Here is a 17,995-nt window from a genome sequence, read left to right as displayed (position 1 = left end):
GTAATGGGGTTTGCCTGCCCGGAAGGCAGAGCAGAGGTTAAGCTCCAAGCTGGGTTTCAGATCAAGCCTAGTATTAAAGGCCTAAAAGCTATTTCTTGGCTACAATGGAAGACGACTCTCAGGCATATTTTCTGCCTTTATGCAACCTGATTAATCAGTACTACTTGGTCACCTTGAAACTTTCCAAGGGCAAAGGAATAGAATTTTTTTGCTTTCAGTGATAGAGCTGACCTGTAATTTCCCATCTTCCTCCTGCTCCTGCAGGTTACCATGGAAACCTTTGATTAGTGTTTGAGAAATGAAAGCATCGTGGGTGTTGTGGCGGGCGCGGGGCTGCGGGGTCGCACCTGCCCTGGCTGTTCACACCGGTGCTGCGCGAGCAGGAGGGGTCAGACAGCTGGAAACCCGGGGAATGAGTTCATCGGCAGAAGCGTTTGCAAGAAGGGCTGGGAGGACTTGAAGTTATCTGTTCAAGAGAGAAAATAACAAGTGATACTTGAAATAGGCTTAAAAATGACTCCAGATGCTTTCTTATGGCAAGGGTCTGTATCTGTTCCATGGACTCCCTGACAAGGCTGTTAAAAAACCAGAGAGCTGGTTTAGATCTCGGATTCAAAACCTCCTGTGTTTACAGGCTCAAGCCAAGGGCCAGGCAGTTCCAGGTACTCCTATCGGCCAAATATGTGCAAAGAATCTCATAACTGCTTAAGTGCTTTTCATTTATAGGAAAAGCCGGTGGTGTTTGAGTGAGAGACGTGGAGAGGGGAGGCGGATAATACAATGGGTTTCATGCTGCTTTAGTAGGGAAGGAAGTAAAACAAAACACAAACAATGAGCATAGTGATGTGTGCTATATTGGGAAGAGAAACAGCTCATAGTGGTTATTTAATAGGGAAAAAATTACCTCGGAGAAAGGCAGGAAGCTGAGGAGTGAGCGCCTGCCCTGCTGAGCCGCCGGCCCCGCGCTGCTGGGGGAGCCCGGCCGCGAGGTCCTGGGCTCCCGGTGTCCCCGCTGGGTCCTGGGCTCCCGGCGTCCCCAGTGGGTCCTGGGCTCCTGGCGTCCCCAGTGGGTCCTGGGCTCCCGGCGTCCCCAGTGGGTCCTGGGTTCCCGGCGTCCCCAGTGGGTCCTGGGCTCCTGGCGTCCCCAGTGGGTCCTGGGTTCCCGGCGTCCCCAGTGGGTCCTGGGCTCCCGGCGTCCCCAGTGGGTCCTGGGCTCCCAGCATCCCTGGCAGGTCCTGGGCTCCCGGCGTCCCCGGCGGGTCCTGGGCTCCCAGCATCCCCCATGGATCCTGGGCTCCCAGCATCCCCGGTGGGTCCTGCAGCCCCGGCAGCTCTGCCACTCCAGCCAGCGCCGCAGCTCGGCCAGGGGAGCCCGTGCCGGTCCCTTCCAACCAAACTGTTCTATGGTTCTATGTCCACAAAGCCAGGTTAAAGACCTTGTGGTGCAGCAGAGCTTTGCATCTGCAGCAGATGTTTGCAGGGAGGGAGGAGGTGCAGAAGGGCCGGGGTGGGCTGTGCGGGGGCTGCTCTGCGCTGGGTGTGGGTGCTGCCCCAGCGCTGCGGGGGGAGCCGGGACCTGGGCACCCGTCCCCACACCAAAGGGCCCTTCCTGGCGCTGCGCTCCTCGCAGCCTCATCTGCCTGTTTTTTAAGTTATATATAAATAACCAAGATTTGCATTTTTATCAGATGAGCTAAATACTTTTTCTCACAGTTTTACTGTGGAAGTTTGTTATGCTCAAAGCAGAAAAGAGAGAATGAGAGTCTGTCCCACGTTGTCTTGTATCTCTGGTTCTTTTGGTTTGTGTTTGTTCTTGCTTACTGAAAAGGGGCTCAGGGCTCCTGGTGTGGGGCTGAGGTTAATGACAGCAATAAAGCCATGCTGACACCGCTGATACGTTAAAAAATGGCAATTAACACAAATATCAACGGGGATAAGTGCCTGGGAGGGGCTGGGCAGTGCAGCCGGTGGAGGTGCCATGGGTGTCCGTGGGGCTGGGGGCTCCCCACAATCTGCCGTGGGGCCAGAGGGGCTCCTGGGCATGTCCCTGCGTGGGGGGACAGGGGCTGGGGGAGAACAGACCCCAGGGACAGGCAGGGGCAGGGCGGAGGGAGGAGAGCGTATAAATAGACATTGAATTTGATTTCTGCCCCTTGCTGCATCTCTGAGCCTGTTTGCGCTGCCTCCTATCTCGTGTTCAGGCGTCCAGGCAATTATCCGCTGTGAAACACCGAGTGTGAGCAATCCCCGTCCGCTCCCTTCATCGGGAGCGTAATGCTGCGAATTTCCTCCTCTGCAGACCCCAGTTCCAGTGAAACTCGCTATTATGATATTATTCTTTGACCCATGAGTAGGTGAAACCTTTAATTTCCCTTCCTGGGACATGTTCACGTTGTCAGGAGTCCTGTGATAAACCCAGTCGTGATTTACTGTTCTGGAAAGAGGAGATCTCTTTGTTCTGGTGTTTTTCCCGGCGGATCTCTGCAGGAAAGCCTGAGCACCCCAGTCCGGGCCGTCCCGTAGCGCCGTGCCTGCACCGGCCGCTCCAACAGGCGCGGCTGAGGGCGCCGCGGCTCAGCTTAGGGAGGCTCTGCATGGTCTTCAAAATCGCCTGGTTTCTTCCGTCTCAGGGCAGGACATCCCATGTCTTTCGAAGAAGCGCAAGGCAAACCCAGCACGGGTCTCCTGTTTCTTGTGGCTGCTCAGTTACCGGAGTGACTGTCACTTAGCTGGACCCTCGGAGCTTTCGGTGTTTGCAGGGGTGGCTCAGGACAGGGCTTCTCACCCCCCGCTTTGAAATTCAGACACTTTCTCCAAAGCTCCCCGCAGAACTGACGCCAGGAGACGTGGCGCGCCTGCCGTGTGCCACCGGCCCTCGCCCCGCGGGCTCCCGCACCCCTGGGATGCTCCACCATCACTTTTCAGCAGCCAGTGCCCACCCTTCCCTGCGCCCGTGGGGCTGGAGCTCCGCACGGCTCGGGGCTCCTCACGCTGTCTCCAGGGCTTGCTTTCTCTTTATTCTGGGGGTTTTTCCCCGCTGTGTCTAGCCGGGAAGGGAGGAAAGCGATCCTTGCCGGTGCTGTCCCGCAGCACGTCACCTAGCAACGTGCTGCTTGCGCGCTTCTGGTTGTTTTGCTGCAGGTATCTCCTCCTGGCCCAGCACCTATCTCCAGGAATGCCTATGCCGTACTTTCCAATGCTTTGTTATCAATAGAATGTGCCAGCTCTGATTAAACCCATCTCTTTTTTTCCCTGCCAAACGAGTTAATGCGGTTCAGAGCGGAGCAGAGGTGCGCGGTGCTGCCGGCGCTGCGCCCGCGGTGCTGCTGCAGCGGAGCTGCTTGCGGAAAATTGCCGTTTTTGTTAGTGGGGCTGCAACATCCTCCCTGTCTTTTCTTGTCTTTGAATGTGCTTTCTCATTAAGTAGTAAATAATTTATAGGTGTAGAGCAGGAGGATTTTGCTCTGGTTATCTTTCAGGCATTCGGGAATTATTTTTTTGCATGGACGTAATTTGACATCTGAGCCTTGCTTTGTTCTTGCAGCAGCGAGATCCAGGTTCTCTGATACACATGGTGCTGTGTGGGGCTCCCGAGCCCTCCCACGGCTCTGCATTGCATCCTGTGTCACTTTGCATCGCTCCCTGCATCTCTCCCTGCATCACTGCTGCTGCTCGCTGCATCTCTCGCTGCATCTCTCGCTGCATCTCTCGCTGCATCTCTTGCTGCATCCCCCTGCCCGGTGCAGAGCAGGGCTGCCCCTGCCTGTGCGTCCACTCCTCTCCTGGCAAAAGGTCAAAACCATTAAGGAGGCTGCAGAAGAAAAGCGTGTAGGTTTATTTAGCAGAATTAATTATCTTTAATCGTTCACAGCTGCGGCCTGGCCAGCAGTGACTAGTTCGCTTTGGTTTTGCTGTGGTGGTGTTTTCTAGTTTACGTGTTTTAACCAACATGATAGTGATTGCTATCTCTAGCACAAATTGTTTTCCACTTATCGGCACGGATGGTTTCCATGGGGTCTGCAGGGCGGCTGCAGCAAACCCCCCCGTGTTTCACCGGTCGGTGGGAGCGGGCAGGGGTGCACACGCAGCGAGGCGCTGGGGAGGGCGCTCTGCAGCACCAGGGGGTGTCGGCAAAGGCGAAGAATCAAAAAACCCTCCAGGTCTTCTGCCTAAAAATACAACCCGGTGCTTGTTTTACTTCATGTGAGCAGCCCCAGCTCGTGCTGCCTGCCAGGGTCCCCAGCAGCGGCGCGGTGCTGGCCCTGCCATCTGCAGTGCTGGCTCTGCCATCCTCGGCGCTGGCCCTGCCGTCCGTGGTGCTCGGCAGCTTCTTCAGGAAACCCAGCGAGGCACCTGCGCAGGACCAGGGGCGGCCGCTTCCCCAGAAATGTGCGTTTCCTGGGGTTGTTTTCCCTGTTTCCCCCGAAGGTGCAGCGGTGAGGAGGCTGACGCCTCTTGGCACAGCAGGTCTGATTTCATCCCCGTGGCAGCTGTTTATGCTGCTGTCTGGTAACTATTCATTTGCTTGATTTATGTATTACTTCCAGTAAGTCATTCTTGTCCAGGACGTTCTGGAAATTTCCACTAGCCGCTGAGGTCTGAGATGCACTTCCCTTGTGCTCCTCGCCTGATTTGGCTGCCAAAAGCAAATAGTGAGCGAGCTCCCCTGACCTCCCCGGCCGGGCCGCGTTCCTCCCGCGCTGCCGCCCGCTCGCCGTGCCTGGGAAATGATGGGGTTTTGCCTGGCGCCTCTTTCTGATCCCTCTGGGTGAATCCCCAGCAGTTCGAGTGACCCAGAGGACCCGGGTGCTCCGGTGGCAGCAGCAGACTCGTCACGCAGGAGGTGACTCCTCGTGGGCACCTTGTGCCTTGCGGGAGCTGCAGAATCCCACCCGGGGTTCGTCTGTCCCAGGTCTGGCTCCTGCCATGCATTTTTTTCCCCCTCTTTCCTTTTTTCCCTTTTCCTCCTGCTGTTTTGTTTCTGTGCTTTGTGTCTTGGTTTGGAGCATCGAGTTTGGAGCTGGTGAGCGCCGGTGCCCGCGGGTCCATCGCGTGCTGGTGTGCGTGGAGCTGCATGGCTGGGTATGTGCGCTGCCTGCACGTACCCCGGACGGGCAGGGGAAAGGGGTGAACCCGCATCCAGAGCAGGGGAGAAGCAAAGTTCAGGCTGACCAAGCTAAAACCAAAACAACAGCATCCTTGGTTTTGAAAATACAATTCTAAGCAACCATTTAAAATCATCCAGTTCCCAACTGGAACCAACGTCCTCCGAGTCTCCCTCCTCCGTCCAGCCGGGCTCTGTGCAAACTCCGGGCTGTTCTTGGCAGTGCATGGGAGATTGCTCTGCAGATTAGTGTGAAACCTTCGTGTGCCCATCTTGCCTGGCTAATTTAATTAGAGCGTTTAACTGGAACCACCTGTGGCTCTGTGGCAAGACAAAGGCTGCAGAGGTTCACAGTCCCCTGGCAGAGCCTCCGGCTGGGCTCCCCGCACCCCGGCGTTAATGAAATCTGCATGTGTTTGCCGTAAGGTCTGCCTTGTTTTCTTAGTTACTGCATTAGGCTCCTGAAGATGATTTTACCTTTGACATAGCTTGTTAGGGGCGTGTGTTCTCAACCAGGGAGCTTTGCAGGGAGGAGGGAGCCTGCCCTGTGCCTCCTCCCGCTCCCTGCAGGGATCCCCTGCGGGTTCAGATCCTGCGAAGGCAGCAACTGGAGTGCGGTCGGTGGGTGCTCAGACCTCCCCAGCTGTTGCAGGTGGTCTTTTGGAGGCTCTTGATCTGTTTGCAAAGGGCCCGCATCCATTTTTCTTCTGCTACCACCAAATAACCCACTGGATTATTGACAATGTACCAGTAGCTCAGCTCCTTCCTCCGTCTCGAGTTGGGAGCGCGTTACAGCAGCAGCACAGCCAGCGCGGTCCCAAGCTGCGTTTGCAATTAGCAGCAGTAATGATGACGCTGGGAATGCATTTGTTTGATTTCCTGGTGTTTTCTGTGCTCATGGTTTGCAGTGAGGGGGATCCTTCGTCACCCCAAGCCCGTGCTGGCGCAGCAGCTCGGGTGCGATGCAGTGGGTCCTTATGGAGCAGTCGTGCTCCAGAGGTGCCAAAGCCCCGTGGGGCAGGGGCACAACCTGGGGTGTGCTGAGTTTGAGGGGCTGGTGATGCTCCAGAGCAGGGAGCATGGCGGGGACACGGTGTTGATGGGGTGTGCGGCTCCCTGGGGACGCGGTGTTGATGGGGTGTGCGGCTCCCTGGGGACGCGGTGTTGACGGGGTGTGCAGCTCCCTGGGGACACAGTGTTAATGGGGTGTGCGGCTCCCTGGGGACACAGTGTTGATGGGGTGTGCAGCTCCCTGGGGATGCGGTGTTGATGGGGTGTGCGGCTCCTGGGGTCACAGCCCCCGGATCACCAGCCCCACCGTGCGCAGCGTGAGGCCGCTGCGTGTCCTCCCCCCGCCAGCTCCGGCTCCCTCTCACTCTTCTGGTTTTGTTTTTAATATGAGATTCTGCAGAATTAAAAAAAAAAAAAGACATTGAAAAAGCTGTAGGTGTTTGCTGTGCTGTTGGGGCTGGGCTTCTCGTAATGTGCAAATTAGCACAAGGTTTTGTTCTGCTTCTGCAAATGAACTTTTCACCTCCTTAGCCGTGATGGTTGATAGATGAGCAGTTTGCATTTTCTGGAAGCTTTTTCTTCCATCCTTCTCCAAAAGGTCCTTATATTTTCTGAAAACCACCCAGTTTCTAGCCGGAGAGGAACGCATTTCAGAGCCTGCAGCATCTCCCTTGTCAGGTTCTTCCCAACTCCCGTGTCCTCATCCCGTGTAAGAGTCATTTCTCTAGATGTGCTAACAGGTGTGTTGAAGAGCTTACATCACGGATGCTGGGTGACGGATCATCTAGCAGCAGGGACCGTGGCACACGCTGGGTTTTCCGTGGCGTTTTGGTGGTTGAACATCTCTGCCGAGCCCCCGTGGGCGGCCGGGACCCCCATGAGAAGCACCAGACCTTTTGTGTTACCCACGTGTGAATTCTCGTGGGCTCATGTGTGAACTTTACGTGGTTGGATAGAAGTTGTTGATAGCGCGTAATTATCTGGATTCATTTTAATTGTTTATCACGGTGAAACTGAAACTATGTACAGAAACAGATTGAATCTAGGGTGAGCAAAAGATTTCCAATAAATAGCTGGCGTCTCCTCCGTGCCCACAGACAGAGTGGGACTTGGGCATTTGATGAGAGCTCCTCTAGGTTGCCCTTTATGCTGAACAGACCCAGTACTAAACCAAGTTAAATTGTATAGATTTTAGTCAAATGTTTTTTCAACAGCAGAAAAGAGAATAAAAGTCACCAGTGCCAAGGTGTCTTTGATCTGCGGTTTTCCCTGTGGCGCTGGGAATCATCCCCGCTCCTCTGCCCATCTTCAAGTGACTAAACCGCCCGTCTAGTTGAGATCTGGACTTCTGTAACTCCACCAAGCTTAGAAGGATGTATGTTTAAAAACGCTCTTCTAAGGTAGCTCTGCACGCTGCGTTAAAGGGCAGGAAGGGCAGGGGTGAGCGGGTTTGTCCGCGTGTGCCGGGATGCACAGAATCTGGGGACTGTTCTTCCAGTTGTTGGGCAAACCCTTGTTCCGCTGGCCAAGATGGGACAGGCATTTACCTGCTGCTGTTAACCACGACTGTAATTTATTCTACAAAGCTGATTATTCCTTGATTCTCCATTTTTCCATTTAAGCGAACTTTTTAGGAGTTCGGTGTCTTGGAGGGAGGGGCACTAATCGTGCGTTTGTGAAGTGAGTGTGCTCCAAAATACCTCTGAAGTGGAAGAAAAAAGGTCAGAAAACCTGCTTTGTTACTCTTCCTGTGGCTGATGTATTGGTGTGAACATACAGGTGTACACGAGGGTATTTCTGCCCGTTCCCCGCGGTCAGGCTGTGCCCGTGGGCTCTTCCCGTGCTCCCGTGGGGCTGCGGCGCTGTGGGGGCTGCGCCCGGTGCTGGTTCCCGCTCCGGCAGCGCGTTGCCTCTGGCTGTGTTGTCGGGAAGGCTCCGGCAGGTCACTTTCCATCGCGGCGGATCCTCCAAAGGGTGCAGCCCTGCCGGCAATGCAGGTTTTCTTATTTCAGTGCGAAAGCTTCGGTGATTTCTGTTTGCAGCGGCAAACCCACCCGTGCAGCGGGGGCTTTGAGGGGGGCAGCGGGGCTGGCAGCGCTCGTGTGCAGGACGGCTCTTTGGGTAAAGCAATGATGATTATCATGAAGAGGGGTTTGGTCCCTGGAGGGTGCAGATCCGCGGTGGTGCCGGGTGCTGCGGAAGGGTGACGGTCTCGGCGTGGGGTGGCGTCGGACAGCGTTTGCAGCCTGGGCAGCCGCCGTTCCAGCTCTGCCCTGGGGACGTCTGAGGGCGAAACCCCCTTTGGCTGGCTGTGTTCTGCAGTGATGTTCTAACATCAGGTCCTGGCCGTGCCCCTGGCTTTCAGCAGGGCGGCAGTGGGAACCGCGGCGCTGCCGACGCCGGGGCGTGGGGACCCGCAGCCTCGGGCTGGGGCTTGGCGAGCGGGTTCGGGATCCCCTGAGATCTCACATCAAGCTCAGCTTGCCCAAAGCCAGAGGTGATGGTTTGGAAACCGAGGTGACTTGGTCTGAAAAACCTGAATGAGAGGAGCGTTGCAGCCCCGTACGTGTTTTCCCTGCAAGTCGCAGCACGTGTGGAATTCACGCTGATCGGGCTCACAGATACTGAACTCCACGTTTGGCCTCTGCATCTGCTCCCTGCGATATGAGCGCTCATTTTTTTTTCCTGGGAGTGAACCCAAGCATCCAGCTGTGGCCACATTCACCCGGGAGAAGAAGAGAGTCTTGTTGGAGCAAGTCGAACCGCCCAGAAACAGAGCAGGCGCACGTTTCGTCCCAGCTGAGCCGGGAAACCCGAGAGCAACGCGGCCGCTTGCTGAAAACCCCTTTCATTCTTGACGTCGCATCTGCAGGTTTTTTTCCGAAAGTTTCCCCTTGTCTTTGCTGGGAGTTCTCTGCATTTCCCTGGTGATCTGCCCTCCTTTTGCATCCGCTGGCCTCCATCCGCGTTCCTCGGCGCTTGGCTGTCCCCGCTGCACGCGGGCGGCCGCCGCGGTGCTGTGGGTCTCCGCAGAAGCCTCGTTGTGCAGCCAGCGGGGCCGTGCCCACGCTCCCGGCGCCGTCCTGCGTGCCGAGAACATGCAGTGACCGCACGGCAGCCGAGCGAGCCCAGGCGCTCGTCCTCCCCGGCTCAGCCTCCTCTGGCCCTCGCAGAGCTCCCCGCGTCCAAGAGCCGCCCGAGGAGCGCCGGCACGTCCGGAGCCTCGTGGACGCCGCAGGATAAGCGGCGGCTGTGCGGTTTGCGGGTGACGGTTGCAGCCCGTGCCCCGGCTGGGCGGCGCTGGCCGTGCTCCCCGTGCCCGCTCGCACGGCCGCCTGCCCGCGGCCACTGCCCGGCCGTCTCCCCAACCTGTGCCTTGTAAGAACCGTTCTCTAAATGCACAGCTGGCAGGCGTAGCCGCCTGGGACACCAGCAGTTAGTGCCGCAGGTGGAATCTCTTTAACACGGCACAGCCTTTTTGCTTTTCTTGCTGTGAGCAATGGGTGGCATTTGTGTTTACAAGGGCACTTGATGAAGGATTTCGGTTTCCGGTCTCCTCTGTTTCTGATATTGTAGGAGGGGAGCTTTGATTTTTAAAAAATCTGCTTTTAGTACCGTGAAATATTTCCATCATTATTGTTATTAGCCTTGTTGTGAAACTCGAGCTGTGTCTTTCCTGACCCAAGTTTGCTTTTGACAGAGCTCAGCACTGGGTTCTGTGTGCGGGTTCAGGAGTGACACGGATGCCATTGAGCCGTGGCAGCGGGGGAGGTGACTGCACGGATGGGCTTGGTTGTGATGTCCTGGGGGGCAGCCCGGGCCGCTCATCAGCTGCAGCCCAATTAAACTCCGTGCTGTGCGGGGATGACTCGAATGCACCCAGGAACGTTTCCCAGAACTCATTAGATTTTATCCCCCATCACCACCAATTGTGTGCACTCGCAGCCGCCCGCTCTCTATCCGGCAGCGCGTGCCATCCAAATTCAGTGGGCGGCAACGGGGGAGCTGGTGGGGCAGGGACACTGGGCAGGGAGCTGCGTCCTCCCGCAGACGAGATTTCCTCTGCGGGTTGGAGGTGGGAAGGCGGCTGCTGCTCGGCCGGGTCCTGCGGCGCCGGTTTGTCCAGCAGTTCCACAAAGCCACGCGTCACCGCCCAGGGGACGCTGGGCCCGAAGGTGCTGCTGTTGCCCAGCGTGCTGTCCGCATTCGCTGTGCTTTCCATCCTTCGTTCATGTCTGGAGTCAGATGTAAGTGTTTGTTTATCGCAGGCTGCCCAGAGCAGCTTCAGTGATTTTGAGGATCACCAACCCTCTGTGTGACCGGCTTTTCATGTGAAATAGAAGCTCTAACGATGCTGGCAGACATGAAATGTATTTTTACCTGTAGCAATATGAATTAGCTGTGTTATTTTCCATCCTATAGGGTCTTGTTAGGCCAGCCTTAACAAGCACTTTGTTTTCAAAGACTCGTCCCAGGCATGGAAATAGAAACACTCCAGCCTTTGGCGGTGTTCCCGCTCAGATGCCTGTTTTCTCAGAGGTTTTCCTCTGAGTCAGAGGAGATATGTGAACCAGTAACAGCGCTTTGGCTGAGGCTGCTGTATGGAGGTGTTCAAAAGACTCGTAGATGGGGTTCTTAGGGACGTGGTTTAGTGGTGGACTTGGTGGTGTTGGTTTAATGGCTGGACCAAATGATCTTAAAGGGCTTTTCCAACCAGATTCTGTGTTCATTTTACATATAAAATACAACCAGAAGTGATTCTGGGCACAGAAAACAAGCGTTCTGTGGGAGCTGAGCCCTGGAGATGCTGCCTGGGGAGGTGCCCAGTGTGGCCGGGTGCTCACCCCAGTACCAGCACAGACCAACGTCCCGCTGTGGCTCGATCATCCCCCTGGTGCCAGTTCACAGCCCACACGTCTCAAGTTCCTATGATTTTTGTCACCCTCGGCTCTGTCCGTGGCAGGAAGCTGCGGCTCGTCCCCCAGCGCTGGGCTGGTGCTGGGTCCCGTCGTGTTACTGGGAGGACTGGGCAGCTCCCACGTGCTGCACCCCAACGTTCTCCGCTGCTCCTGCAATACAGGCTGCTTTGGAGGTTGCTGGAGAAGTAAATGAGTTCTTTAATTGGATTTCCATGAAAGTAGAGATGAGCTGTTGGCCAGGCTGAAGGAGCTGAAATCATTGGTGTCTGTCCAAGCCGAGGCCCAGCACAGACACCGCAGCCCCCGCTCCGCCGCCCTTCTCCTCTGCGACTCGATGCCGATCGCAAGCCAACGCAAGAAAGAAATATTTACTGTTCCTGTACGCTTTCTCTGCACTGAAGCTTGACTACCAACTACTCTGTATTGAATTATGTTTGGTCATGCCAGTGATTACGCAGTATCCAAGCAACCCAGGCATAATCTAATTTAACACACGACACAGATTTACTCCACTCCTATTCTTTGTTTTTCTGGAGGTGAATGTAAAGTGAGCGGGTGTGCAGGGACATCCCAGGAAACACGGCCTGTCCCTTCGCTGCAGGGACATCCCAGGAAACACAACCTGTCCCTTCCCTGCAGGGACATCCCAGGAAACACGGCCTGTCCCTTCGCTGCAGGGACATCCCAGGAAACACAACCTATCCCTTCCCTGCAGGGACACGCTCTGCGGGAGCGCTCGGCCCAGGGTGTCCCCTCAGGGTGTCCCCTCATGGGGACAGAGCTGGATGTCCAGCTGCTTTGGCTGGGTGGTGCAGGAGCCACCACATCTCCGGGGTTTGCACCGGTGGGTCAGGTCTTCACGGAACAAAGTCCCTCTGCAGGGTGGTGGTGACACGTTGCTGGTCCCCCGGCCGAGGGCTCCGTGGTGTGTCCTGCACTGCCGGGCTCATCCCAGAGACACGGGGGAAGCGTCGTGTGCTGCGAGGAGGAGGAGGAACAGCCCGGAGTCCGAAAGCCGGCGATGGCACAGCACGTTGAGAGCAGGAGCGGAGATGTTGCTGCGCACGTTCCTCCTTCAGTTGTTGATTCCCGGCTCCTGCTTGTGCTGGAAGTGGCTTCTGCAAAGCGTGGGAGGAGAGAGAGAACTGAAAAAGGACCCATCTAAATTAATATTAGTGCGATTGCTTTCAGAATGTACCAGGGACCAGAAAGAAACAGCAGGTTAAAAGGAAAATGCAGCAAATACTTGGAAACCTTCTAAAGGGCAGCTCAGGAATGGCACTAACAGTGCCTGCCGAAAAGCACCAACATTAAGCACCCTTTGGGAGGAGAACACATCATCCTTAGAAACCGCGGCATTATTTTCTAGTACAAAGGAAGATGAAGAGGTATAATTTATAGTAAATTATCATGTGGATAATGGATGTGGAATTTGAAGGATGCGAAAGGTGAATCATGTTTTGTGGCATAGCTTTGGTAGCGGAGCATTGTGAAACTGCTGCTGGAAAAGTACCCGTGGTAGGGACCGGGACATCGGGGGCCACCAGACCCACGCGGTCACCGAATCCCCGCGCACTGCACAGGTTGAACGCAAACCCAGAGGAGCGGGGTTCTAGGGGCGGGGGGTTCCCCGCACGGAGGTGGGGAACCATTAATAGTCCAGTCCATTAATAGCCCAGTCTGGAATAATTAACAGGACCGTGCCCAGCTGCTTAGCCGTAATGAGTCAGTGACAATGCAATTTATTAGAGTGATGGATTACGTGGTAGCGATAATGAGAAATGGAGGGACCTAATTTTGCGAGACTTAGATCAACTCAGTTGTTTTTTTAGAAATGAACATTGTTTTACCAACCACAGAAGATCATTAAAATTATTATTTTATTAGTACTTTTGAAAAATATTTGAATTACAGCTGCGTTTTTCAAAATCCAAATAGGAGCATGTGAACCTGTGTCTGAAATAGAGATGTTGTTGCCATGTAAAAATGTCACTGGCATTTGTAAATGTCTTGATGAGGAGCTGTGCTGGAGTGGGGGTAAAGGTTTGAATCCCTATATAAATAGGAGGTTTTATCCTGTAAGTAAGAAAGTTTTTTCCTGAGTAAGAATTTGTTTCCTATTGGACTTTTTCTGCCCTTCTCTCTGCTCGGCGAGGTCGTGATCTCCCAAAGACAGTTGGTTCTACCCTGCCAGCTCTGCTGCTCCGGCTGGATGGTGGCAGCAGCTGTGCCCGGCACTGCGCCGGCAAACCACCAAATCGTGGAGCCATGGAGCCACCAAATCATGGAACCATCAAATCATGGAGCCATTGAGCCACTAAATCATGGAACCATCAAATCATGGAGCCATCAAGCCATCAAATCATGGAACCGTCAAATCCTGGAACCACCAAATCATGGAGCCATGGAACCACCAAATCATGGAACCATGGAACCACCAAATCATGGAACCATCAAATCATGGAGCCATCAAACCATCAAATCAGGGAGCCATCAAACCATCAAATCAGGGAGCCATCAAACCATCAAATCAGAGAGCCATCAAATCATGGAGCCATCAAACCATCAAATCAGGGAGCCATCATATCATGGAGCCATCAAACCATCAAATCATCAAATCATGGAACCATCAAATCATGGAGCCATGGAACCATCAAATCATGGAACCACCAAATCATGGAACTATGGAGCCATCGAGCCATCAAATCATGGAGCCATCAAACCATCAAATCAGGGAGCCATGGAGCCATCGCCGCCGGCACAGGGCTCCCTCCTCCTCTGGTATCGCTCCTGTAACCGGAGCCTTTCCCAGGCAACCCGTCTCATTTCTCAGACACCCACGATAAAGTATTCAGAGTTTCCTGCCAGTGGGGCAGTTGTGGGTAAGAGGCCCCGTGGAGCTCCCGAGGGACTTTGGCCAGGACCTCTGCACCGTTGAGTTGTGCCGCAGGACTCGGTGGCGCTGACAGCTCTGTGTGTTCTCCAGGGACACGGACCGGAGGGGACACTCCTTGCCTGGACAGAGGACAGGGCTGAAGCTGCTGTTGTGGGGGGCCCAGCCGGTCCCGCGGTGCGGAGCTCCTCTTCTGTCTGAGGGGCCGTGCATAGGGATGAGGATGGAGAGTTCTTTGCTGGATCAAGTGAGATTTGGATAAAAGAGGGCAGAAAGGATCTTTTCTTGTAAGCCAGCCCTAGCTTACACTGCTGAAATAAGCTGAACGTGCACGCAAATGAGCTCTGTGATGTCTTGGCCATGAGACAGTAAGAAAAGCTCACGGTAATAACTTTTTAGGACAATGCAGCAAGATCTGAGTCTCAGCCTCACTTTGTGCCAGGCTGGTGAGTTTGTCCAGAGAAAAAGGGAAAGAAAGAGTAAAGGAAAGAGACACTTTAAAAAACCCCTGCAGTTGAAATGGTGTGATTGCGCTGCCTGAAGTCATCGAGCTTCCTGCTTGAAGAGGTCGGGAGAAAACCATGGGAGTCGTGGAGACGGAGCTGTAGGGCTGTCATGAATGTCCTGGTGTCACCCGTGCACATGGTGTCACTTACGTGTTGTTGTGTCACTCCAGTATGTGAGTCGGCGGAGCCGTGGTCCCACCGGGGCTGGTCTGTGCCTCACTGGGCGTCTGCCCCGAGCAGCCGGGTCCCCAGTGCCGGCAGCAGGATGTGGCCCAGGACTCGGGCTGGGCTGGAGCAGAGGACCTGCCCCAGTCGGGCTCCTGATGCTTTGCACCAGTAAGACCAGTGCCCAGACTGGAGCTTCTCCAACGTCACCCCCTCCCCAGGCACCCAGTCACACCAGGTCCTGAGCACGGGCCGTGTGTGTTGTTGAACTGATTTGCTCCCACTGGGCTGCGGGACTTGGGACACAAAAATAGCTGGAGATGACAGGGAGGAAGGCTCGAGTGTCGGCGGGCGAGCAGGTGTCCGTGTCGGGTTCCTCGGTGGGCCAGGAGGGGCTCGTGTACCCGCACGCGGGGCCAGGAAAGCCCCATTGGCATCCCAGTTTGGTTGGGCTGGATGGGGCTGACCTCTGGTGTGGGCAGAAGCTCGAACGGATGAGAAGGAGCTGGATTTTGGAACATATTAGGTCACTCATTCAGTTGGAGCGCAGCGTGTGTCAGAGGTCCAACAATTTGTTTTCAGAAGGGTTTTGAGCATTAGTGATTCAAGATGTTTTCCTGGGAGTGGTTTGCAATCCGAGCCCCGGCGGCCAGCGTAGCGTGGGGGTTTTGTGGGATTAGTCAATTCACTGGGGCTCAAAGGTCTCGTGTAACACAATGGTTAAATTTGTACTTTTCCACATGGCTGAGCCTTCAAGGAGCTCACCAGGAGCGTGAGAAGTGTGCACGGCGCTGTGGGGTCGGTGCCAGCTGTGACACGGGCAGAGGGTTGCGATGGCTGCTGTGACGATTCCTTCTGTCACCTACTTGGTTTTTCTTCTGTTTTTTTCAGAGTTGCAAATAATCACAAGCAGAACCTGATGACTGTTGCTAATCTGGGTGTGGTGTTTGGGCCAACGCTACTCCGACCTCAAGAGGAAACAGTTGCTGCCATTATGGACATCAAGTTTCAGAACATCGTGATTGAAATTTTAATAGAGAACCATGAGAAGGTAATGGCTTTTCTTGCTTCTCTCAGTGCCGTTAATTTATGAAGATGAATTTGTCTGTTTTCGTGAGCTGCAGCGTCTCCAAAACGGACGGTTCTGGGCGGTAGTTGTGTAAGCAGCCTCTTTTATGGCCATCTCAGTGTGAGCCGGTGTGTCCGCGTCGCCCTTACAGAAATCCCGCTTTCTTTCCCTTTTGCATTGTTTAATAGGAACTTGTCCTTAGCTGCAGGAGAGATGAGTGCTAAAAGAAACCAGTGCGAGGTGAAGGCCTACGGTGGTTTCCTGCTTTTCTGACTAAATCCGTGTTTATTCAAGTACCGGCTCTATCCGCAGTGCTGGTCTAAACCATGCTGCCTGTGTGTTCGCGGGTGGTGGGACGTGGAGCGGAGGAGCTCGCGGGGGCCGTGGCGCTGGCCGTGCCCCCCGGCCGGCTGAGAAAACGACGTTTTCTTCTAAATTCAAACAGTTCCCTGTTTGCAGGCTTCTGTTCGTCTGGTTTTGGTTGGAAAGACACAATTAATTTCTGCATTCAGGCTGCAGATAAAGCAGCAGAGGCAGGGTTGTCACTGCTGGGGCCAGGGCGGCATCGCGGCTCTGCCCTGGGCTTTGCTGTGGGCGTCTGGAGCGGGTTTAGCGCACGTTCAGGACAAGGCTGAGCCCCTGGAGCGGGTTTAGCGCAGGTTCAGGACAAGGCTGAGCCCCTGGAGCGGGTTTAGCGCAGGTTCAGGACAAGGCTGAGCCCCTGGAGCGGGTTTAGCGCAGGTTCAGGACAAGGCTGAGCCCCTGGAGCGGGTTTAGCGCAGGTTCAGGACAAGGCTGAGCCCCTGGAGCGGGTTTAGCGCAGGTTCAGGACAAGGCTGAGCCCCTGGAGCGGGTTTAGCGCAGGTTCAGGACAAGGCTGAGCCCCTGGAGCGGGTTTAGCGCAGGTTCAGGACAAGGCTGAGCCCCTGGAGCGGGTTTAGCGCAGGTTCAGGACAAGGCTGAGCCCCTGGAGCGGGTGTAGCGCAGGTTCAGGACAAGGCTGAGCCCCTGGAGCGGGTTTAGCGCAGGTTCAGGACAAGGCTGAGCCCCTGGAGCGGGTTTAGCGCACGTTCAGGACAAGGCTGAGCCCCTGGAGCGGGTTTAGCGCAGGTTCAGGACAAGGCTGAGCCCCTGGAGCGGGTTTAGCGCAGGTTCAGGACAAGGCTGAGCCCCTGGAGCGGGTTTAGCGCACGTTCAGGACAAGGCTGAGCCCCTGGAGCGGGTTTAGCGCAGGTTCAGGACAAGGCTGAGCCCCTGGAGCGGGTGTAGCGCAGGTTCAGGACAAGGCTGAGCCCCTGGAGCGGGTTTAGCGCAGGTTCAGGACAAGGCTGAGCCCCTGGAGCGGGTTTAGCGCAGGTTCAGGACAAGGCTGAGCCCCTGGAGCGGGTTTAGCGCAGGTTCAGGACAAGGCTGAGCCCCTGGAGCGGGTGTAGCGCAGGTTCAGGACAAGGCTGAGCCCCTGGAGCGGGTTTAGCGCAGGTTCAGGACAAGGCTGAGCCCCTGGAGCGGGTTTAGCGCAGGTTCAGGACAAGGCTGAGCCCCTGGAGCGGGTTTAGCGCAGGTTCAGGACAAGGCTGAGCCCCTGGAGCGGGTGTAGCGCAGGTTCAGGACAAGGCTGAGCCCCTGGAGCGGGTGTAGCGCAGGTTCAGGACAAGGCTGAGCCCCTGGAGCGGGTTTAGCGCAGGTTCAGGACAAGGCTGAGCCCCTGGAGCGGGTTTAGCGCAGGTTCAGGACAAGGCTGAGCCCCTGGAGCGGGTGTAGCGCAGGTTCAGGACAAGGCTGAGCCCCTGGAGCGGGTTTAGCGCAGGTTCAGGACAAGGCTGAGCCCCTGGAGCGGGTGTAGCGCAGGTTCAGGACAAGGCTGAGCCCCTGGAGCGGGTTTAGCGCAGGTTCAGGACAAGGCTGAGCCCCTGGAGCGGGTGTAGCGCAGGTTCAGGACAAGGCTGAGCCCCTGGAGCGGGTTTAGCGCAGGTTCAGGACAAGGCTGAGCCCCTGGAGCGGGTTTAGCGCAGGTTCAGGACAAGGCTGAGCCCCTGGAGCGGGTTTAGCGCAGGTTCAGGACAAGGCTGAGCCCCTGGAGCGGGTGTAGCGCAGGTTCAGGACAAGGCTGAGCCCCTGGAGCGGGTGTAGCGCAGGTTCAGGACAAGGCTGAGCCCCTGGAGCGGGTTTAGCGCAGGTTCAGGACAAGGCTGAGCCCCTGGAGCGGGTTTAGCGCAGGTTCAGGACAAGGCTGAGCCCCTGGAGCGGGTGTAGCGCAGGTTCAGGACAAGGCTGAGCCCCTGGAGCGGGTTTAGCGCAGGTTCAGGACAAGGCTGAGCCCCTGGAGCG

General features: G+C 55.8%; 1 protein-coding gene across 4 annotated transcripts in view; it reads left to right on the top strand.

Annotated features, from left to right (window-relative positions):
• The window catches only part of ARHGAP26 (Rho GTPase activating protein 26), a 129,407-nt gene that overhangs the window by 70,348 nt on the left and 41,064 nt on the right, over window positions 1-17,995 (top strand). For all 4 annotated transcript variants that reach the window (XM_071814593.1, XM_065848935.2, XM_071814592.1 and 1 more), the window contains one exon: window positions 15,490-15,649. In XM_071814593.1, the coding sequence (XP_071670694.1) occupies window positions 15,490-15,649 (160 nt within the window). The remainder of the gene's footprint in view (window positions 1-15,489; window positions 15,650-17,995) is intronic.

Source organism: Patagioenas fasciata, chromosome 14, assembly GCF_037038585.1.
Source record: "Patagioenas fasciata isolate bPatFas1 chromosome 14, bPatFas1.hap1, whole genome shotgun sequence".
Lineage (NCBI taxonomy): Eukaryota > Metazoa > Chordata > Aves > Columbiformes > Columbidae > Patagioenas > Patagioenas fasciata.
This window is presented reverse-complemented; position numbering and strand designations above follow the sequence as displayed.